The 23,781-nt window shown below is 47.6% G+C and overlaps 1 protein-coding gene across 1 annotated transcript; it reads right to left on the bottom strand.

Annotated features, from left to right (window-relative positions):
• Positions 1 to 4,048: 4,048 nt before the first annotated feature.
• DIPK2B (divergent protein kinase domain 2B) lies at positions 4,049 to 22,231 on the bottom strand. The gene is given in 6 exon segments (XM_030953002.1): positions 4,049 to 4,500; positions 4,502 to 4,722; positions 5,949 to 6,237; positions 8,398 to 8,571; positions 16,157 to 16,421; positions 21,847 to 22,231. Coding segments are annotated over 6 exon segments (1,305 nt in total). The 5' UTR covers positions 22,080 to 22,231; the 3' UTR covers positions 4,049 to 4,377.
• Positions 22,232 to 23,781: the final 1,550 nt, after the last annotated feature.

The following is a 23,781-nucleotide window of genomic DNA, read 5'->3' as shown; positions in this document are numbered from 1 at the left end:
AATATGCTGAACCTTGCATGACACTTCTGTGGGTGTTAAGTCTAAAGAGCTGTCTTTGCATGCAATGTAGCAAATGAACTGTGCAAGGCGAGGGCTGGGGCTCTGTGCATCCTTGCTGAGTTGTACTAGAGCACTGGGAAACCTGACAAGCTGCTTCTTTCAAACCTGCATTTCCCCAGGGAACAGGCTGGTGTATTCTTGCTCTTCACCTGAGAAGTTTGTTCTAGACTAACTATTGCCATTTATACTGTATGTTGCAAGGAATAGATTTTGTGGGGTTTTGTGGAAGAGCAGAAAGGTGGAATGATGCAAGTAAAGCTATGTCTGTAACAGAACTGTTTGAAGATCTTTGTCAGGTGTCCCTCCCTAGTTTTCTACCTGTCTTTTCTTTTATCTTCATTTTTTTTTCTGGACTTTTGGATCATCCTCACCCTTCCCTGGGGTCTCTTATCAGTTGTTCAGGTCCCCCTAAAACCCCACTGCCCCCACTGTGGCTGAGACCATCCCCCTGTGGAGCAGAGCAGATGGGTCTGCCCATATTCTGTAATCCCTAAGGTAAAACCAGTGCATGCCTCTCCCAGCCCCCCAGCCTGGAGCAGCTGTTTCATTTCATTTTCCTTCCCCTGAAATTCCTGTTTGTGTTTTTTGTAGTTTCAGGATGGCCACCAAGCTCCTTTCAGCACTGAATTAGGGGAACAGAGGGTACAGTAGCAGACAGACTCACCTATTAATCAAATTAATGTGTCTTGGTGAGCCAATTCAGAGCACCACAGAGCTGCTTCTTGTGATTTCATAACATCTCATGACACTCCATATTTTTGTTAAAGCTCTACCTTCCAGATTCATGGGATGATGGGAGAAGCTGAGGAAGAATTAGCAATAAAGGATCTAGAGCACCTGACTGTAGAGAGTAATTGGCAAATGGCACCCAAGTGCATCCTAAAGTCTCAGCAAACCAGAAAGCAAATAAAAAGCACCTGCAAACAACTGATGTTGGCCAAGCTTGCTGGAGAGATGCATGAAATGTGCTTGACTGGCTGCTCCTGTGGACTGGAGCTGCTGAGTGGTGGTTCCAGGTTCTCCAAAACGCCACAATGTTCTCTGGGCAGCCCTTGGTGGGAAGCTGGGAGCTGGCAGGGAATGGGTGGCTGTATGTGTGTGTGCAAAGTGTGGCAAGAAATTATCACCCACAAAAGCCATGGAGTGGGAAATCCGAATCTCCAACCCCAGGACGTGCAGCAGCCTCAGCCCCCTGAGAAAGGACAGCGTCAAAATACACTACAAGTCAAAATAAGGCCAAACTCACAGTTTTACAAACCTCTTGACATGCAAACTTTAAAAATACATGGGACATAGGGCACTAAGAGAGACACCTGATAAGCAGCTGGGCATAAAGGCAGCTGCAAAATACCCACAGAAAAAGGAGGTGCTGAGGCTGCCTGGGAGATTGGTGGGACATCTCTCCTGCCATTCGTGTTCTGCTGTGGAAACAGCTGAGGTTGTTACCAGGAACAGTTTGCAAAGGCTCAAACAAAGCCACTGACAGAAATAACTCGAACACAGAGAGGAAAAAATTGCTTGAGAGTTCTTTTGGGAAGGATTAGGTTTTAAATAATTGCCATTTATAAGTTAATTTCACATCCTTTTGGAGTTTGGCCTACTAGGATTTGAAGGCTTGACTGAAGCTGGCAGACAGGGTGGGCACTGATTCCAGAGTTTGACTGCCAAGAAAAAGGAAAATATTAAGAGTAAAAATTGGCAACTCTGAAAAAAAAAAAGGAGGCCAGGGAAATACAGGAAAATGAGATTTAGTTTAGGAAAATTATTGTTCTCTGAGCCATGGACTGATTTTATGGCTGGTTTATTAGTCACAGTCTTACATGAGCCTGACCTTTGTAATCAATGTCTGCAAAGAAACTGGTGGAGAACACAGCTCCCAATGCTTTAATAATTTGTAAATCCACAATTTCATTATTTTTAATCATGAGTGGTTTTTTTCATTTAAATTCATATCAAAGTCTATTAAAAGCGGTGGGGAGACTCCTCTCAGCTTTAACAACTTTGAATCAAGCCCTGTAAAAATAGATGCTACGTGTCTCAAGGCTTCTGCTGCAGCCTTGCAAAATGAGTCCAAGCAGCAAAATAAAACTCTTGTGTTTCTGACCCCCAGCTCCTTAGGGCTGCGAGCTGCCAGGGCCTGTGGGACACCTCTCTGTCCTTTTGCCCAATTCTGGGCTGGTCCTGAGGGATCTGGGCTTGCTCCTGGCATTCTCTGCTGAGCACACACGTCCTCTCTCTGTGTTTCCAGCACAGTGTGGGATAGTCTCTGCAGGAGAAGGGGCCCAGAGCTAACACCCAGCTCTCAGGTAAACCCACTCCCCAAGAGACTGGAGACGCAGACAGATTCAAGAAAAAGTGATGGAAGCAGGTTGTTAGACAGCCTTGTGCATCTCAGTGAAGGACATGTTTTTCTTTCTGGAAGAGAGCCATGGTGTAGAAATAGACTGAAAGCAGGAAAGAGGGCTGCAGTGGCTGAGGCTGTATATTTAAACCTCTTTGCTGTCTGACCATCTGGGCCTGCAGCTGAACTTACCTACAAATTATCTCCAATGTTTCTACATCTTGAGAGGTAAAAGGTGCACTTGGATACTTTATGCCAGGAAGAAAGGCAAAATAATTGTCCTGAGTCAGATTTCCCCCATTTCAGACCTTTGTGTGTGGTTTTGGATGGCCAACCTGTTCCATCAGCCTTCACCCACCCCTGCCTGAAACCCCAGGCTGGATGCTCTGTGTGCACAGAGCCCCTCACAGCCAACACAAAATCTGGATTTTCATTCCTTCTCTGTGCAATACAAGCCAGAACAACCACTGGCAATGCAAATGCACTCATGTCTTTTTCTGCTTTTACATTTTTAACAATTTTTTTTTAACCATAGCTAGAGGAAGACTCTTTCCATGATGAAAATTCTTGTGGATGATCCAAAAAGCCTCATTTCTCACTTAGCTCAGTCAAATTTTCTCAGTTGTGTTCCTGGTTCCCAGGAGAAACCCCAAACCCAGGTGAAGTCTGTCTGACCCCTACCCATCAGGAGAGGTTTGGTGTGGGCTTCTGACACCTCACAGGGAGCTCACATGAGGGGGACTGACAGATTCTGGGTGAGAAAAGTTGTGTTTTGGCGTTTTTGCAACCATCTTGTGCAAAATGAGGCACCTGGATCTAGCCCTGGTTTGACAATTGCTGTGAAATGTTTCCAGAACCACCCCAAATTTTAAGTGTCTGACTCATTCCTTTGGGGACTGGCTTACCACTTCCTCCTCTGGAAGGCAAAGGGATGAGGATTGCTGTAGCTCTTGCTGGTCAGAACTTAGACCTCCCCAGCTCTTGGGGGGTGCCCCAGCACCTACACTGGAGTGTTGAGTGTTTGGCAAGTCTTGTCAGGCTCAGTGTAAATTAATATCTCATCCTCTGCCTGTGCTCCTTCTCCTCTTAAGGTAATTTTCCTATTTGAATGGTTTTGTGCAAATGGTTCCTCTATTTTAGAGAGAGTAATGTGAAAATATCTGCTGAACCATCCCATTCCAGAGCTGGAGTTTCTTCCTCACCCTAAACCAAAGTCCTGTGTTAGTCTCTGATTACTGTCCATTGACTTGGGAAAGACTAGAAGCAATTATATTTGGGGATTAGAGAAATTAAGTCTCAAGAGACATGGAACCTTTCATCTTTTTAATGCTTTTGATTGTGTCTTTCTGTTCTGTGTGCCACCAAAGTAATAACATTAAAAAATTTTATATAAGTGAGCTGTGATGGGTGATGGTACAGAGCTGATCTGGTCATTCCATTTATCTATGATTCTTAGCACATTAAAAACAGCCACAGGGAAAGTCTTAAATGCATGCATGCATCCATCCACCATCCATCCATCCATCCATCCATCCATCCATCCATCCATCCATCCATCCATCTATCCATCCCATATTTTTTTATATATCATCTCCATCAGAAAGAGTTTCTTAGCAATAAAGATCCTCTATCTAGCTGCTTGTGAACATCCTGCCTTGCTTTTCAACAAATGGCATGGGAAACTCTTCCAAGGCCAAAACACCTGAATGAGATTTATTAATCCTGTGGCCCCTTGTCAGTCATGACAATGTTAATAATCCATAAACCATGTCTAAACCATACACCACTTCTCTATCCCATGTAACAAATGCATCTCTGGCAGATGAATAATAAATCCCATGTGCACTCTGCTCCCTCTTACACCAAGAACACCCCAGATTTGGGGCAGCTCTTTCCAGCTACCCTGTCTCCTTCTTGCTTCCCGCTCTGGGAGGAAGCTGACGCTGCCCCAGTCCCTGCCAGGCCCGGCTCCAGGGTCAGTATTTGTCACTGTATCTGCAGTCGGGGTAGCGGTAGGCGAAGCGGGAGTCGCAGGAGCGCAGAGGTTTCAGGATCCCTGCCAGCTCTGCCATGGCCTCGCTGGCACCGCCGCCACCATCGGCCGAGGCCGCGGGCACAGCGCTCCAGGAAGGCGTCGATGCTCTCCTGCACGGGGGACAGGAACTTCCCCGACAGCAGCTTCGGAAGGAGGTCTTGGCACACCATGACGAGGCTGTGCTGGTCCCTGATGGAGTCACAGGGCACTAACGCAGACTGGCAGTCCACAGTCAGGCAGCTGAAGATGTCTTTGTACTCCTGTTGGCCATCGATCAGCTGGCTCCCTGCTGGGGACAATTAAACTGCTTGTTAGAAGCAGAATAGTGAGCTGTTGGACAGCCAGAGATAGCTGAGCCTCTGAGTTAACATGGGGTTTATTACTGTCTAAAGGATGTGACCACCTTTCACTGCAAATTACTCGGTGCTGAAGCTGTGTGTGTGCCAATTTTCTTGCTTTTGAAATATGTATATTTTCCTGAATGACAGAGCTCTTCAGAACTGCCTGTCGGAGGAACTGGAGATGAGTCTGTCAAGTCAAGCTGATGCAGAAAAAATGAGAATTGGAGTACAAATCTAAAATGTGGAGCTCCTACAAAAAACTACCACAAATAGCTAGACCTGTAATTTTTTCCATGTTAACCAAAATCATTACATTGAGACAACAGCTCATCTAGCTGAAGTCAAGTTAACAGTCATAACTGCTGGGATAAGAAAAGGAAATCCAGTGGAAAATTTTCTGACAGCTGCTTCTGAATATTCTGAATACTCAGATGAATGTGTGAGCTGAGGAAAAACCTTTTGAAAATCTGAGTATTCAAAATGAAACTGTTAAATTATTGGATGGATAGTCTTTGACTAGCTTTACTTGCAGGAGTAGACCAATGTAACCTGTGAAAATTGAATATTAACCCTTGATTTTGTGTAAAAGTGACAAAAAGGGAGATTTTGTTATTAAAATAAATATATTTGTTATAAAAACATATATAACAATAATATATGTTGCTATAAATAATAATAATAACTATTATTAGTCAATGTGATAAATGCATGTTAAAAGGGTCTAATTTGACCCACTACTGAGAACAAACGAAACTACAAAATTTCTGCTGGCAAATACTGACATTTGCGTGGCAAAAGTTTGAAAAAGAAGGCTTCAAATGAGAGCATTCATCACGCCATGCACACTGAAAGCTGCTGCCAGCTACAGAGTGGCCACCAAAGCACAGACTGCACAAACACAACACCCATCGCCTTCCCGACTCGGAGCCAGGATGGCAGGAGCTGCTGATGGTGAGTGTCTCCGTGAACTTCTCGTCATTTAATTTAGCAAGGGGTGGTGTTTGGTTAATTAAATAAAAACCAAACAAAAACAACCCAAAAAAACCCACAAAAAAACCAAAATAAACCAAAAAGGCAGCAGTAGAGCCAAGGGCAGAAGGGGAAAGATTTGTCTGCCCTGCGTCCTGAGCCCTCCCGTGACAGATGCGTGGCCACGGAGCCCGCTGAGTACCTTCCTCCTTGTCGATGACGCCCAGCGTGCTGGCATCGCGGATGAACAGATGCCCGTTGCTGAACACGCCGAAGGTGCCAGCGTCCACGTGGGTGAAGTAGAAGAAGTAGTTGAGGTCGTTGGTGGCCATGGAGCGCAGCACGGCCAGGAGCTGCAGGGCCAGGTCCGCGGCCACCTCGGGCGCCGCGCCGAAGAAGTCGCGCAGGGGCCGGGTGCTGGCGCTGACCAGCAGGCGCCCGCAGGAGCCCAGGTATCGCGGGAAGGGCCAGCCCTCCACATCGGGGAAGATCTGTGGGAAGCACAGCAATGGGGGCATCATCCCTGCCCTTTGTTTATGGAGCCACCTCCCTCTCAGAGTGCCCTTTCTGGCTCCAAGCAGCAGGGCTGTTGTCGGAACCCAGGAAATTCCTCTGGCTGCCCTGGAGGACTCGCGCCCCAAGATTCCTGTGCCTTTGATTTAGCCCTTAATAAAAACAATTACCAACCTTTATACGAAGAATTACACATCAAGAAAGTTTAAGTAGAATGATAGAGAATTTATCACAGGGTGAAAAATAGATTTTTGAGGTTTTTAGAATGGGGGCTTGGAGTCCCAAGATGGAGGAATTTGGGCGTGCCTTGTCCTTTTTCCTTCTTCTTCCTAGCCTACATCTTTTGGGTGATGTTGGCACTTTTAGATTGGTTTAGAGTAGAAGCTCACTGTCTAACATAGGTGATAGGTATTGGGAAGTCACAGTAAATAATGTACATGTAGTTTTTAGTATAAAAAGATAACACCACCTCTGAGGCGGTCAGTGTGCCTCAGCCCGACCTGCCAGACAGACCTGCGGTGGGTCAGAGAAAGAATTTTCTAGATAAAAAACAATAAACAGCCTTGAGAATGAGAACAGAAAAATCCTGACTCCTTCTTCAACTGCTAGGCTGGGAAAAAGAAGCTTGTACAAATCTCAGAGTCACTCTGACAAGCAGAGATTCTGAGAGGTTGTGGTTTGGTTTTTAAACCACCCTGCAATCCTTCCTCGCACATCAGCTGGGAAAGGTACTTACTACCCCATCCTGGAGAGTTAGGATGCTTTTTTCCTTTTCTTAGGGTTCTTTTTTGTAACAGAGGAAGAATCTGGTATTTCGAGACTTATTCTGTAAGAGAGACTAAGTGGAAAGTCCCAGATAATAATAGTTTTCAGATTCATGAAAATTTTAGCCACAGAACAGCTAAATTTAGGTGTCTTTGATGGGTCCCTCATGAGCACTGAACAGATGAAGTCACAGCTTGGAGTTGAGGTAAGGCTAAAGCAGTTTTTGCTAATTGGTGAGAACTGCCAGGCTCATTTGCAAGAGACTTTGCAGTCTCAGGGGCAGAAGTGGTGGGTGTTTGCTCCAGTGGAGACACCTGGGCTGGGCTCCCTGCATCCCTGCAGCTCGTGCCAAACTGTGTGACTGCTGAGCTATGCCAGCACAAAGCTTTCTGTCATTTGCATTAAAGCTCATCTGTGTCCCCAGCACCTCAGACCCCAGCACCTCAGACCCTGCCAAGCCATTATGAACTCATCCAGCTTCATGTTTAAGGTTACTTCTCCCTTCTGCTGTGAAGGCCTTCTGGGCAACTGTGTAAAAATCTAGCTTTTTCTCTTTGGTATCTTTTTCCTCATCTCTTCAAGTTGTGTTCCTGTGTCTTTAGAGAGCTAAGGGCCACAGCTTCATGTGCCAGTGACCCATAACTGGGGTGGCTGAATGACCCCCAGGAGCCTCCCAGCACCATTTCCCCTCCCTTGGACCATGCAGAGCCCTGTGAGATGCTGAGTGCAGAGTGGCCTTGGGCCAGAGATGGATGATGCTGCCACTGGCATCTTTTCTTCATGGAATCATGAAGGGTTGCAGGAACCAGCAGTGAGGACTAAAGGTGGGATGGGGAAAGGTGAGGATTCTCACTTGGACACATAAGGAAAGAGAGGAGCTGCATGCCAGGCAGGTCAGAAGGGGTCCAGGGGAAGGGGGTGAGGCCTCCCAGATCACCACCTTCAAACCCAGAGGTTTGAAACCCAGAGCCAGTTACCAGCAGCAGGCAAATGGAAAACACAAATGGAAACCTCTTTCTCTTCTAGAAACAGGCTGTGAGTTTATGTAATACATTAGCAGTGCAAACCGAACACTTTGAAGTGTTGGGGATGTGCAAAACCCTGGATTTCTCGGCACAGCGCTCTAGTGCAATAACACACCTGGGGTTCCCTGTCTCTCCCCAGCCTCATAGACTGACGCAGGGAGCGCCTCATGAGCCTGCCTGGCTTGAGCCCCCCAACCCCATAGAGGAAAAACTTTTTGAAGGCCAGGGAGCTGACAAGGGCCAGGGCTGGGACTCCTCTTCCCCTGAGGCTGGCACACATCTCATGCAAGGCTTTGCTCGGGAGGGGCTGTGGGGTGCTGTTTCAGGCTGGGGCAGGCTGGCACGTACCTGTAAGAGGATGGGATGTGAGTTCACTGCCAGGGTGTAGAGCAGGCGCAGCTTGTCCCTGTCTGTGAGGTGATCCATGTAGATGCTGCCGGCGTCCGGCACCTCAGCGTAGCGCCGCACGATCCTGTCCAGGAGCCGCTGGGACGGGCAGCGCAGCAAGGGGCTGGGCAGGCCCTGGGAGAGGGGAAAGCCCAGCAGGGATGTCTGATTCCAGCCCCAGACATTGCCATGATCCCAGCAGGGATGTCTGATTCCAGCCCGAGACATTGCCATGTGTTGGAACCCACAACATTCCTCTGCCCTGGAGGACTCGAGACCCTGACAGGGGGCTCGGAGGCCTTGGCACAGAGTCAAAAACACCTGTGCCTTTGATTTTAGCCCATGGAAAAAACAATTACCAGCTTTGTGCCAGGAGTTACAGATCAATGCTAGTGAATTTATCACAGGGTGAAAATGTAGAATTTTGGGGGTTTTAGAATGGGGGTTCAGAGGCCAAGATGGAGCAATTTGGGCGTGCCTTGTCCTTCTTTCTCCTTCTTCCCAGCCTCCATCTTCTGAGTGATGGTGGCACTTTTGGATTGGTTTAGAGTAGGAACACACTAACATAGGTGATAGGTATTGGAAAATTATTGTAAATAAAGTACATGTAGTTTTTAGTATAAAAAGACAACACCACCCCCAGGGCGGTCAGTGTGCCACTGACTGACCTGCTGAACGGACCTCAGCAGGTCAGGAAAAGAGTGTTATAAATAACAGAAAATAAACAACCTTGAAAACCAGAACAGAAGAATCCTGACTTCTTCTTCAGTTGCCAAGCTGAGAAAAGAGACTCTCTGACACATCTCAGGGCATCCTGACCACAGAGACCCCCGAGAGCAATGTGCTTGAGTCATGCTGGGGTGTACACACACCTCTGTGCTCGGCCCACTGTGCCCCTGCTTGCTGTGGCACAGTTCCAAAGGATGTGGGCACACAGGGCATCTCACCCTTCCCAGGAGAGGACCTGTGCCACCCAAAAATGCCATTTCCCAACTCAGGTTTCAAGAATGGCCCTCGTTCCTGGGCACTGCAAACCTCATATTCCCCCAACTGCACAGCACCACATCACTCCACACCATGGGACTCTTCCTCCTGCCTGGGTTTCCAGCCCTGGCATTCCTGGTGGAGGCCCTCCAGTTGTTACAACAGTGAGTCACTTCCCTCGTTAAATAATCTTCGGATCACTTCATTATTTGCTTAACCTGAGAGCAGCTTTCTTGGAAATACTATTTGCTAAGGTCAGTAAACATGCTTTAAAAATGTAAATAAACATTATGTGTGAGTGTAAGCACAGGATGTGTTCTCTCTCTGATAAACTCATGCATTAACTATCAAAACCAAATAGCCTGTGTTTATTTTTTGGTAAATAGCAGCAACAAATAGAGAACCGTTGGGCTAATGGAGTCAATTATCACTGTATTTCACCCTTCAGATTTGGAGGTTTGGCTTGTAAAATTGCATGAGCAATCTATGACTGGGATAAACAGCATAGAAAATTATACCTTCATAGTCAAAAATGGCCTTTTTTTTATTTTTCAGTTAGTCTTCCTTAACAGCCAAGGAGACTTTATATATGGAAGGTTGCCCACAGTGGCACAGAATCACTGCCCTGACATGCCTCTGCTGGGGAAGGGAATCAGGTTTTTTAAACCTCTTTATTAAAAATGATCCCAGCAGCCAAATTTGCTCTTTTGAGTTTTGTTTATAATCTGATGGCTGGGAGATGTGCTTCAGAGAGGAAAGGGAGGTGGAGCTCAGGCTGCTCCCTGCCACGCTCCATGCTGGGAGCAAAGATGTGACGCAGCATCTCCCCAGCTCACGTGGCAGCGCTGGGGTAGGTCCTTCTCAGCCCCTCCTGTGCGAGCTGTTCATTTGGCACAAAACACTGAACCACCCAGCCGTGACAAAGAGATGAAGGAACATGGGAAGGGTGAGTAGGACACTCCCAGCTGGAGGAGGAAAGGAGGAATTAGATGTCCCACGCCTCTTCCTCTGCGTCCCTGATGGCCTCGGTGAGATTCCAAACACTCCTGCCTTGGCCATCAGTTGCACAAAACAGGTCTAAAATGCCAATAGCTGGTCAAAACCACCTGAGAAACTCAACCACTACTGAAGTGTTGTTTCATGAAAACCAAAAAACCTTTCTTCCCAAAAAGAAAAAAACTTTTTCACAAAAAAAAATTCTGCTCAGTTCCTGTTGCAAGTCTTCATACACTCCTCTGGTGTAGCCTTATGAGGAAAATTTTTTCTCAATTAATTGTGTAAAGCCACAGAAGAGGTGCAGGGGGAGGGATGGTTGTGGGTTTCTGCCTTGCAGCACTTGCAGGAACATTGTGGCTGACTCTGTCACTTTCCGTTTGGAGGACATGTGATAAAAAATGAGCAGAACAGAGCCGTGTTAAGTAAGAGATAAATGGTGGAGAAAGTCTCTTGCAGCTCCGTGTGTATGCAAATATTTGCAGCCAAAGTTAGAAAGCCTTGCTGCTTCCAGGAGCCTGCAATGCAAAAGCTGAGGCCCTGAAGAGCACACAGTGGGAACCTAAATCACAGCGGCAGAGAAGGCGTGGACGGTGTAATTAGGGTTTTTCTGAGGTCAGAGCTCATCCTCTTAACATCAATGTGGGCACGTGCTGCCCGTGGGGCTCATGGTTTCCTGAGGAACTGCTCCAGGCACACCCAGGGAGGAGTGGGAGCAGAGGAGCAGGGCTGGGTGCTGACACCTGCCTACAGTTTAATGAAGCTCTGATCCACAAAAACTGGGCAATGGGGCCTTTTGATTTCAGCAGAGACAGTCACCAGCATAAAGCTCAGCACCTGCTTGATTGTTTCAGTGGAGAGGGGTCTCACCTTCCTGCAGGCTGATGGAAACATCTCTACAGCAGAAAAGGAGCTGGAGTTGTAAAAGTGTCAGAGAAAAACTGTCAATGGAAGAAAAATGTGAGGAACACACACTCGAAACACTGGAGATACAGATTTATCTGAGAATGTCTTAAGTCCTTTGCAGTGACTTATCACCCCAGAGAATAAGACCTGACAGACAGCCTGATGTATTGTTTGTGATTGATGTGGAAAGCTTCTTATTTACTTTGATTAAATACCCACATTTCTATATGTGATAGTGAGTACTTCCTGCAAAGCCTGCCTCCACTCAGCTGAGAGATCTTAAACCCTATTACACAGTACAGGATGCATTTTAAACTCCATGGGTTTATGCATATGTAGCACAGACACACCCAGAATTCACTTGGCTGTAAAGACAACTTGTGGAAGATTTTTTGCTTTGTTTTCTTTTCAGACAGCCCAAGGAGAGATGGCCCAGACCAGGATCACAGCTGCCTCCTGCCCACAAGCCACTACCTGGGTCCAGCTTCACCAAACTACCAGGTTTAGGATGGGTTCCAGGAGCAAACACTTGGATGTAGGTGTGAAAGCACCTACAGCTCTTGGTGATGTGAATACAGGTGTTTCCTTAACTCCCAAAAGAAAGAAGATAGGAATGCCCTGAGAAACTCATCCCCACTGCCAGCAGGTTTATGGAAGTCCCTGATGATGAGGCACTGGGTCAAAGAGGTGGCAGGTGCTGTCTCTGGGAGCCCCAGAGTTCCCATCCTTCCCTAGGATGGACAACTGGACATGTGAGTGAGCTGCTGCCCCTGTGCAGCAAGAAGAGATGAGGACTGGACTCATAATCAGGGTGCTGGTGCATCTGCTGTGGGCAGGATGAGGTGCTGGTCAGCAGCTGCTGGTCAGTAGTTGCTGGTCAGTAGTTGTTGGTCAGTAGTTGTTGGTCAGTAGTTGGTCAGTAGTTGGTGGTCAGTAGTTGGTCAGTAGTTGCTGGTCAGTAGTTGCTGGTCAGTAGTTGTTGGTCAGTAGTCTCAAACAGTCCATCCTAGAGAATCCATCTGCAAATGATGGATTTTCACATTGGTACTGCTTTCCTCTCCCTGCCTTCAGCATTTTCCAGGCTCTGCTTTGTAGGCAGGGCTGTAAATTTTCCCTGTGGGTGACCTGTGCTGAAACCAACATGCTTTGTAGCCCCTCCAGCAGGCAAGCACCCAGACTGGTTTGAGGTGATGAGCTCCTGGTGAAGCCCCTGGTGTCTGGGGCTGCTGAGCAGGCTGAGCCCCAGCTCAATCCTGCTCGTCTCTGAGGCAGGCTGGATTTTAAGACTGAAGACTTTGCTGCATCCAGTAAAGCTTTTCCTTGTGGCTGGTGCAATAATCGCTGTGGCAGGCGGCTCAGCTGCTGGCTGGGTCAGGCAGGGCAGGCAGTGTAAAGTGGAAAAACATCACTTCATGGTCTGTCATTCTGATTCAAGCACGCTGTGGTTTGTCATGGTGCTCTGTCTATCACACAGAATTACCTGGGCCCATTAGCTTCCCCCAGTGCTGCTGTAGAGGACAAACTGCAGGGGAGGGAGAACAAGCGCTGCTGTGTGACTGCAGCTCTGTGCAGCAGGCTGGGCATCCTGTCAGGCCTTGGGAGAGCTGTTCTTTAACACCTCTGAGAAGAGGGAGAGTGGGTGAATAGAGCCATAAAATCAGTTCTTTCCGTATTTGAAGAGACATGGGAGCCCCAAAACCCCTCTCCAGTGGCTCCTGCTGGGTTACCAATAACCACCCTGGGATGGCCAGGGAGGAGGGAGATCCCCATCCCTGTGGGGCTGGATGGGCTGGGGAGGTCAGACTGTGACCTGTGGTGCCCCACACAGCAGGGCTGGGATGGGGTCTCACTCACAGACTCACACACACAGTATGACTGAAATGTTGTTGCCACTGGCTGTATTTTAATTAAGACCAGTGTGAGACCAGAAGCCATTTTGCAGAGCACATGCCTGATCTTAAAAAGTGATTGCTGCAGAAATTTGGTGATGAGGAAGTCCCAGGGTCTCTGGATCACTATATTTCTCTGTGTAGTCAAATCTATATGCTGTTAGAAGGAATTTAAATTCCAATTTTTGTTCCTCTGATTGATTTACAGAACCAAAGGACTGTGAAAACACGACCAGAGCAATCCTGAGGCTGATGTGCAAAGGTCTGGGCCTCCCTGCAGCCTCCCTTGCCCTTTCCAGCTACAAAGCTGCTAAAAGGGGTTGATGAAATGTCCCGGGGAGTTTGTCACTGGGCACGTCCCCCAGGCTGGCCCTGAGATCCCTTCAGAGGTGCCCTGGAGCTGGCATCAGCTCAGCTCCCACTGCTGCTGAGAATTCCCCTGCACAGGGAGATTCCTGGGAGAAACTGGATAGGTGCAAGGGCAGGGTGTCCCAGCAGGGTCTCTGGTGGTGCTGTGTGTGCTCATGTGCATCCCTATTTCTGTGTGTGCCCCTGTGTGCAGCCCTGCCAGCTCAGCTGGCACTTCTGGCTCCGAGAGGGCAGGGTAGGCAAAACTGTACCACATGAAGAGCCTTTTAAGGAGAAGGATTTGGGCTCAGCTGATGATTTAGCTTTGCAGCAGGTCTGAGATACTACAGAGCCACATTTCTCCAGTTACTTTTTCACCCAGCTCAGCAAAATGAAGTTTTAAGCTCCCGATTCCTTTCCTTTCCCTCAGCACTGCTGGGGAGCGGGGAGACAGCAGAGTTTGGCACAAACACCTGGGACACTCCAGCAAGGCTGGAGGACCTGGCAGCCCAACCTGCCCTCCTTCAGGCCCCTGCAGTGCTGCCTGGGGCAACAGGGGTGGCCAGCAGTGCCTGGGCTGCCTGCCAGCCTAAGGAGTTGTCCCTGCCCTCAAGCTCAGGTGAGGGATGCTCTGAGTGGAAGTGATACCCATCCCCTCTCTCTAATGCCTCTCCCAAAGTTACAAAACAAAGTACAGTGTAGCTTTGCTCCAAAAATCTTTTCCCTGTCAGGTGTGGAGGGTACTGACTTCAGGGTGACCTGCTGTGCTGGACTGGCAGTGATTTTGGTGAGTCCTTTTTGGGCACTCCAGGCATAACCCCAGTGCATCCCTCCCTCCCTCTCTCTCCTAAGGGGTGCTGCTCCACAGGGTAACAGTGGAGGAAGAACTAAAGCAGCACAGCTTCAGCACTCACCAAAGCTGAGTGGATGCAGCAAGCAGCTGCCTGTATACAAATATAAATGAGGTCACTTTTTCACAGCCATTTCTCTCTTGGAATGGGAAGAAGTACTGGAATAATCCTTCTTTGTCTCTCAGGTCTTGTTCAGTGCATATCCAACCCCCACCCTGGCCCCTGCCCTTTCCAGGGGTTATTATTGTGATGTTTTGCAGTTGTTTGGGTGGGGTGGGGGGGATGCCCTGTGCTCTGGCTGCCCATTTACCTGGTGGTGTGACCCACGCTCACCGTGCTCCTGTCCTGGCTTCACCTGTGACACCCCAGGACTGTGGGAGAAAGGGCACTGTGCTTCCTTGTGCCTGAGGTCATTTGCTATGGATGGCAGGAGGATGAGTAATCGAGGCTTTGGCTCTGACTGCCCATGCCCCTCGTCCTGCCAGCCACCAGCAAGACAGACCCACACTGACTTGGCCCCTGGCCCAAAGCAAAATCGCTTTCAAGGCACTGGCTGCCCTTGTGGGTAAAAATTTATGATGAAAAAAACCCCAAAACCCCAAAATGCTGAGACATGATGGAAAACTAGGAAAAAAAAAAAGGCAGCAATCTCCTCACTGGAGCTGTTATCACATTTGTGTGCACAGCCTGTTGTTACCCCCGTGCCTGAAGCCACCTGGTGCTGGGAAGGATGAAAGTTTGTCCAGAAAGTCTCACAGATATGTGTGCTTGGCAGAAAGATTTTTGAATGTAGAATCTGAAGAAGAATAGAAATGGAAGCAAGTTTTGATATAGAGGAAAAGAATTGCTGAGCCAATCTTACTGGATAACCAGGGAGGCAAAGGGTGTGTGAGTTAGAAGGGGTTTTATGACTTAAAGCAAAGGATAAACCCACCTCAAACAAGAAGATGTTTTTACTAAGCAGAAAGATAGCACAGGCAAACAAGTCTGCTGATGTGGCAAGTAGAAAAAACATAGAATTTTTCACTGTAAGAAAACTGAAAAACATCTTCTAGCTTAAACTGTAATGTACTAACTTTTAGTGATTAGAGAACAGTAACATGAATATGGTAATTACAGTAGCTATGATAGGCTATAGATAAAAGTTAAGGTATAGATTGGTTCTACTGTATTAAGGTGCTCAGCAAAGAAAAGTACAGAATGCATTGTAACCAAAACCAAAGGGTCTCCAGGGCTGCCTGCAGCTGGAGCTGACAGCTGTAGGCACAACTCTGTCACCCACCACCCTGGACTGCTGTAACCTCTTGGATGGAATAAACTGCATTTTGGAGAGCTGCATGGAGTCCCACATCTCTCATTTTGGCTCTTACAACCTGGTGCTATGGCTTTGCACAGGACTTCAACCTGCACAAGGAGCCAGGAGCTGGTGCTGGGGCCAAGCCCATCCCAGCCCTGCACAGGCATGTGCCATGGCATTACCTGTGGCTGGCAGGGCTTGGCCTTCAACTATGGCACTTTTCCTCCCATCAGGGCATCATTTACCTCTCCCCTTTGTCACATGGACTTAGCTGGGGGCACACAAGGCTGCCCCATTGCCACTGACCGGGCTGAGCACCCACCACCACCCAATCTCACCCTCCAACCGCCAGTGAGTCTCAACCACATCCCCACAAGACCCTAAACCCCATGGGCTTTGCTCTCCCCCGTGCTCCCCCAGCAGTGTTGGGGCACCAGAACCCCCAGACAGACCTGCACCAGGTCGGGCGTGAGGCGCTTGGCCCGCAGCCACTTCTGGAAGCGCTGTGTGCGGCGCAGGGCGCGCTCCAGGCTGCAGCTCCTGGTCCTGAGCAGGGAGGTGCAGATGCGCTTGTCCGCCCGGTCGTGCTGGTACTTGGAGGTCAGGCGGGTGATGTCCACCAGCCGCCAGCTCTTGGCATCGTCCGTGTAGTTGCCCGAGTAGCTGAGCAAGGAGCTGGGGGGCAGCTTTAAATGAGAAGAAAGCCAGGTGTCAAACCTGCCAAACCAAAAGGAGAGCCCCACGGAGAGCGGGTTAAAAGCCGCACGGACACAGCGCCCGCCCCGCTGAGCTGCTCCTCCAGGCTGGCCCCTGGGGATTCCTGCCATGCCTGGCAAAGGCTGAGTCGCCCTGGCTGGGTGGCCCCAGGGTGAGCAGGCTGAAACCATCAGCTGAGGAAATGTGTTTTGGTAAAAAAGTCCTTCTTTGCTTCCCACCAGTACCATCCCTTGTCATGAATGCTGCCATGGAGTGAAGGGTAAAACACCCAAACCGGGTCTTTTGGGTAGAGGGAGGGAGGAAAGGGAGAGGGCTGCAGGGTTTTTGGTTCATGAAGAATTCCTGGTGTTTTTAAATTTTCCTATTTCTAGACAAAGTGTCCCAAAAAGGAGTACTTGGCACTTTAAAGGACTCTCCTGATGTTAAAATCTCCTGACAACAAATGCAATTGGGAATATCAAAATGACCTCTTGTTTTGACATGGTGGATTTTGTCAGTGCATGGGTCTACCTGTCTCCCCCAACATCCCTGCCTGTATTTTCTCCCCCAACATCCCTGACTATTTTTCAGCCAGGATGAGTGACCTCCTTGATATCAGCAGAGTTTGGGGTGTGATGGGGGGACAGGGTGTGATGGGGGGACAGGGTGTGCGTGCCCTGGGCGTGCAGCACCTCTGTAGCCATGGAGATCTTGCACTAATTCGCTCCCCCTCCACAGGCACAGGAGGGGAGCATATGGGCTGGGTAATTGGGTAATTTTTTTTTGTTTCAGCAGCCCCCTCAGCCCTGCCCACACGCGCGTCGTGCGCGCCGGAGCCAAGGAGCACGGTGCCTGCTCTGGGAGGGAGTCTGTAACCTGCTCTTGGAAAATGGCCCAACTCTGACCTTTGCTTTGGCCAACATCCTGCCCTCGCTGCCTCTGAACCCTGCTGCCCTGAGCTCTTTGTCCAAGTGCGTAGGAAAGCACGTCCTAATTTAATCTCACCATAAATTAAAGCCGGCAGCTCAGAAGTGAAACAGGAGAGGCAAGAGGTTCCCAGCAGGATTAGCCTAGCTGGAGTTTCAGACAGCTTACAAGACATTAACAAATCTGAAAGCTGAAGCTGGTCATTTCTTTCAAGTTCCATTTGGGAAATTGGCACAGAGGATTAATTTTCTATGATTTCAGGCAAATAACTGACTCAGTGACACGAGCCACCATCTGCAATCAGAAACCGATCAGATGATCCCTCCTGAAGGCAGCATCCCACTCCCTTTCCCATCACAGACCCTGTGCAGCTGAGCTCTGGGCCAGCCACAGGTGCCCAGGATGGGTGAAACCCTGGTGCTTCCCCTGCTTTGGCTTTCAACTCCTGCCATGTGCCTCCTTCCAAAAATTTACCATGGAGGATGACTAGAAGTGGGGAACCTTGTGAGAACAGGTTGGTGGATTCCAGCATTTCAGTTGTTTGGGCATTTTGCCTGATATGAAACTGAAGATTCCCTACAATTAAAGTACCTGACATGATAATAAACACTTTGTTTGGGTTTGGGTTTTTTGTTTTGATGGATTTGTTGGTGTTTTGTTTAGGTTTTTTGGTTTTGGTCTAGGATTTTGAGCTAGGATTAAAGAAAAGAGAATAATTGCTGTGCCTCACTGTGATTGTTGTGCATCAGGACCCCTCCCAGTGCCTAATCTGCAAAGTGGGCACAGTGTGCCAGGCACGTACTGGGAAGAGATGGCTCTGGGCTTTCTCTCTCTTTCTTTCTTTCTTTCTTTCTTTCTTTCTTTCTTTTTTTTTTTTTTTTTTTTTTTTTTTTTTCTTTTTCTTTTTCTTTCTTTTTTCTTTCTTTTTTTTTCTTTTTTCTTTTTTTTTTTTTTTTTTTTTTTTTTTTTTTTTTTTTTTTTTCTTTTTTTTTTTTTTTTTTTTTTTTTTTTTTTTTTTTTTTTTTTTTTTTTTTTTTCTTTTTTCTTTTTTTTTTTTTTTTTTTTTTTTTTTTTTTTTTTTTTTTTTTTTTTTTTTTTTTTTTTTTTTTTTTTTTTTTCTTTCTTTCTTTTTTTCTTTCTTTCTTTCTTTCTTTCTTTCTTTCTTTCTTTCTTTCTTTCTTTCTTTCTTTCTTTCTTTCTTTCTTTCTTTCTTTCTTTCTTTCTTTCTTTCTTTCTTTCTTTCTTTCTTTCTTTCTTTCTTTCTTTCTTTCTTTCTTTCTTTCTTTTCTTTCTTTCTTTCTTTTCTTTCTTCCTTTTTTTTAGTTAAGCACAAATATGCCTTGTGACTTGACTCAAGCTTGTGTGTTCAGGGGAGCTCCTATGAGGCAGAGAGCAGGAAAGTGCCACCTCTGGTGTGCAAGCAGCACATGGATGTGTGAAATGCAGGGCTGAGCATTCATTTGAGGGTGGATGGAGTGATTCCCTCTGCAGATCTCTGGGGGGAGAACCACCCTGGCCTGGGAACCCGCCATGGGCTGCAGCAAGTCTGTATTTGGCATAATTTCTGGGCAGCACAGTGCTGGCCTGGCACATTTGCTGGATACTTTCAGGATTCATCATCAAGTTGTGCTGTAACCGCTCCCTCTCGTACAGAGCTTTTTAGCTAAGGGCCAGCAAATCCTCTAAGACCTTCAGTAAAAATCTATGCAAATAAGTGAGTCATAGATTACAGATTTTAGATCAACCCAGAACTAAATGCTGAAGAAACCCAAATTAGTTTTCCTTTGTTTTTTCCCAGAATGAAATGAAGTATTTTGTTTCAACCAAAATAATTTTGCTTGCATTTGGAATTTCTTTTTTTTTTTTAAAAGTAAGCTAAGTCTTAAAACAAAAAAATTAACAAAATAGCCTATAAGCCCCCTTCTAAATGAATCATTCCAGTTTTTTCAGTCTTCTTTCCCATTATTTTTGGACAAAGCTCAGGACCAGCATTGGCACAAGTCTTTGAATAGTTTTGGTTGGCTCAGTTCTGCAGTATTTTGAAAATCTAATATTTTACAAAAACTTCCACTGCACTCTGCTCTCAGTACAGTTGGTAGACAGGCTTGGTGTCCTCATTTACAGATGGATAAAGTTGGGCAAAGATAAGGGAAGTATAGAACATTAGAGCACAAGATGAGTCACCAGCCGTTCTGGGAACAAAACTCACATCTTCTCACTGTGAACGCATGTCAGAGCTCCCAGAAATGATGGAGAATTAATGAAGCATGTTCCAATGTGAATTAGCACAGAGAAGCCCAAGCGCCATCCACCTTTGCGAACACGTGAAAAGGTACGAGGGTGGATCAAAGAGTGTAAGCACCACTGAAATTTCCCCAGTTTCAGCTCCCACTTGCCAAAAAATAATCCCAGTTTTTCAAGAAATCAAGTGGGAGAAAAGGTTTTACCCATGCAAGGAAAGCCTGAAGCTGAGTGAGTGCTCAGGAGAACATTTTTAAGTTCCCCTTCCCGAAGCGCTCACAGCAGAACTTCACGTTATCACTTACGTGTGGGAAGCCAGCTGCAGGCTGGTGGGAGAGAAAAAGAACTGTCTGGCTTAGGGAGCCACTCTGTGTCCCCTGAGGCAGGAGAATTGTGCTCCCACGTGTTTGTGGCTCTGCACTCCTGGAGCCCAGTGGGACCCTCTGCACGCCTGCACCCCGTTCCCGCTGTCCTCTGGAGGAAATCCAGCACGGGGCCCTCCTGCCTTGGCTCACGTAGCACCTCTCCCCCACAGCCCACTGTGCAGCTGGAACCCCGCAGCCAGAGGCACTTCTGCTATCTTTGGCAGGGCTGAGGGAACCTGCATGGCCCCAGCTTCCCCAGTGGCCAAGTGGGAGTAACCAGAAGGGAGCTGCTTTGTACCTGGCTGCAGTTCCCTAAAAACAATGCACAGGTGAGCAGGGATGCAGCAGGTTGGGGCAGCTGTGGTGCCATCCTGCTGCAAGGCATAAAATGTAGAGCAGACCCTACCCTGGATGCACCCCTGGTCCCTGCAGACCCACACCAGCCCGGCAGCCAGCTGAGCATGCTGGGCTGATTGCAAATCCACGCTGCATTTTGGGACAGGAATCCAGGCTGGGCTGGGAGAAACCCAGCACTCATCCCTGTGCTCCTCACTCACTGCATTTTGGGAATCCAGGCTGGGCTGGGAGAAACCCAGCACTCAGCCCTGTGCTCCTCACTCACTGCATTTTGGGAATCCAGGCTGGGCTGGGAGAAACACAGCATCCAGCCCTGTGCTCCTCACTCACTGCATTTTGGGAATCCAGGCTGGGCTGGGAGAAACCCAGCAATCACCCCTGTGCTCCTCACTCACTTCTCACTCTGACACTGTGGATGTGGAAAGCAAAAGGGCAAAGTGACAAGGAGTGGGACCCCCAGTGTGCAACAGCAAGGAGTGCTCTGGCTCAGCAAAGCCACAAGCTGCCTTTTTCCAGCGGCAGTGGAAGGATGGATGTCTGGTATTACAAGTCCATCCCAGAGAAACCATTATGGTTTTACTATGCTGCGTTTTATAGGATAGTTTAAGATAAAAATGGTGATTTGTCTAATACTATACTACTTACATTATAGCATTAAAAATACAATTTTACTATAATAATTTCTTCTCCCCCAGGCTTTTATATCTATAAAAGAAAGTGCATATGGCTCTATAAATCATATCAGACCCAATAAACCCTTCCTCTGCCAAGCACTGCCTTTGACTTTTTCCTCAAATTCAAGTGGCAACATTTTCCCTGCTGTCATCAGATACGCTCTGCTTTTGAGCCTAAAAATGATTGGATTGGTCCAATGACCACTTGGACAGTGTGTGTCTCATCAACAGCGAGGCAGATGCAATTTCTGCCTTCAAGTTCTCACACAAATCTCCCCAAAATGTACCAGTCATTTGGCTGCGTGCTATTTTCAAGCGTGTGGGTAACCTCATGTGCAGAAGTCCTCATCCCTCAGGCAGGTTTAGATCCCTTTTGATCTTAGTTAAAACGTGAAATTCTGCACATTCACGTTGTTGCACCTGGTACGGAATTATACAGAATTATATGTTTGTATGTTTGTAGTTAACATACCCTGTTGGGAGCATACAAAGCTAAACCCCCTTTTGCCTTTAGTCAGTTGCTCGTAATGAAATACTTCCAGTAAATCTAAACAGGCTGATTTCTTCCTTCACTCTTCCCTTCCCCCATTGCTGCCTTGAGTTTTTTTCAGAGCCCATCTCTAGACAGACATTTGTGCCTTTTACTCCTGCTTTCAAGTTATCATTTAGGGCTGAAGTCTGATCATGTTTTCATTGCTTTAAAAGAAAAGAGACAAAGCATGAACTCACAGGCATTAATTAAAACACTAAGTGCTGTAATGGCAGCTGGGTGCTAAGCTGCTCTTTGCATTGTTGCTCATGAAAATACTTGGAAATTCTAACAGGCAGCTTTCAAATTACTATACAGAAGGCTTTAAAAAGTTACTCTGCTGAGTTTCTGACCTTATCTCCTCTTTAAAGAACTTCTTGCATATGGATGTCCCAATGCAGGCGTTGCATTTATCAAGTCCCAGGAAAGTCCGGCCAAAACTGTAGCTGGGTTTGACGTGGGGCACAGACGGAGAAGCTGCTGCTGCTGCTGCTGCTGTGGAAGGGTTACAGCCCAGAGCCAAAACCAGGAGCAGCATCAATGGATCTGCAGCTCTGGAGCAAAGGCAGCATATCCAGCGCCCCATCTACAGTAGTGGAGAGCTCTCTGCTTTTTTGCAAGTTGTCCCTCTCTAGGATTTCAGTCTCTTTTTGGATGACTTCAGCCTGCAGCGGTGAGCCCCGAAACACAGCCGGACACTCTGGGTGCAGGAGACACTGCTGCAGTCCCCATCCTGCCAGCTGGTCACTGGCTCTATTGGCTTGAGGTTTGGGTGGGAAAGATATGCTGTAGGGTGGGGAGAAGGAAATACATGGAGGATGCAGATAACTTGGGTTGCCATGGTTATCTTTCCTCTCCTTGTTGCAGCTGCTTTGGCCCCTGCTGACCCTCCCATCAGCCGACTTGGGAAACAGCACCAAGAAGTGCTCATCTGCTCTTGGGGCAGACAAATGAAGGATATCCTGTCGCTGGAGAAAAGGGCACATGTGGGACACTTAGTAAAAAAACCGATTTGGGAGGAGTAGTAGCATGGCAGAAATGCACATTTTACCAGAAGCCAGACCTTTGGTGTTGCTTTACTCCTGGAGATTTGTGGTGGTGCATGACATGACTTCTTGGATGCTTCCTTGGCCCTTCTCTTGAAAGGCTGTCAGGTGGAATCATCACTATTCTGTTTCTTGAAGACAGCATTGTTTAGCAGTGGTTGCTAAAAAAAGGAAAGCAGGATAGCCTGCAGCTTTCCCAAAATTCCCAGCTGATAGAGCAGCCTGACCTCTACACCCCTCTTGGAAAATGAGGCTTTCAGCAAGACTTGTGTGCTTTGGAATGTCTTTTCTTGATGGTCCTGGCACTGGAAAGAAGCTAGAGAAAGGGATGGGGGTGAACTCAGGAGAATGTCAGAGGTTTCAAATAGACTTGGAGATTACTGTGATCACACCAAAAGCTGCTCTTGTTAGGACAAAGACTTGGAAGTTATAGAAACTGGAAGTTTCCATAAACTGGAAGTTATGGAAACCCATGCTGGCCTGGGTGCTGGGGACTATGCCAGGAGATCTGGCAGGATGCTGCTCAGGGCCAGGGAAGCACACCTTGAAGGAGCTGTGGTGGCACTGGGCCTGGGTCATCTCCATCCCCAGCTGCTGTGTTTTCAGTGACACAGGAGACTCTCCTGGGCCATATCTCACCATGGGAGCAGGGAGGAGCAGTCTGAGCCTTTGGAGACTTCTTATCCCTGCAGCTGGATTACTTGCATCAAGTGGCCAAGACATTTCCCAGCACATTTTTAATACAAGAAAAGGTGCACTGTAGCCATCCTTTATTGTCCTCTCTGGCGTTTACCTGATGGGCCTAAGGGATGTGAGAGCTACAGGGATGTGTGCTGGGCTCTGTGATTACCCCTCACTCTCTGAACAAGCTGCTGGGTGATCCTGGCAGTGCAAGGCAACCATTTAAAGCACAGAAACTCCTTAGTTGTGACACTTGGGGGATCCTGGGTCTCTCCTTGGCTCCACACCCTCATGGGAGGTTGCTTCACCTCCTGGTGCATCCCTGTGCACAAAATGGAGATGGTGAGGTTTGGGGTTTGTCTAGAAGGTACAGCACTGACAGAGGAAGATAACAATGCCTTCTGAGAAGAAAGGAGGATATCATGAACCCTGCAGAAGCTGCAAAGCAGAGGGGCTGGGCAGTGCTAATACACCAACAAGTGCATTCAGCACAACGCTGCATTGAGCCATCATCACATTTGGCCTAACACTCCAAGGTAAAGCTCTTTGAGACATATTGGT

This window comes from Camarhynchus parvulus, chromosome 1, assembly GCF_901933205.1.
Source record: "Camarhynchus parvulus chromosome 1, STF_HiC, whole genome shotgun sequence".
NCBI lineage: Eukaryota > Metazoa > Chordata > Aves > Passeriformes > Thraupidae > Camarhynchus > Camarhynchus parvulus.
This window is presented reverse-complemented; position numbering and strand designations above follow the sequence as displayed.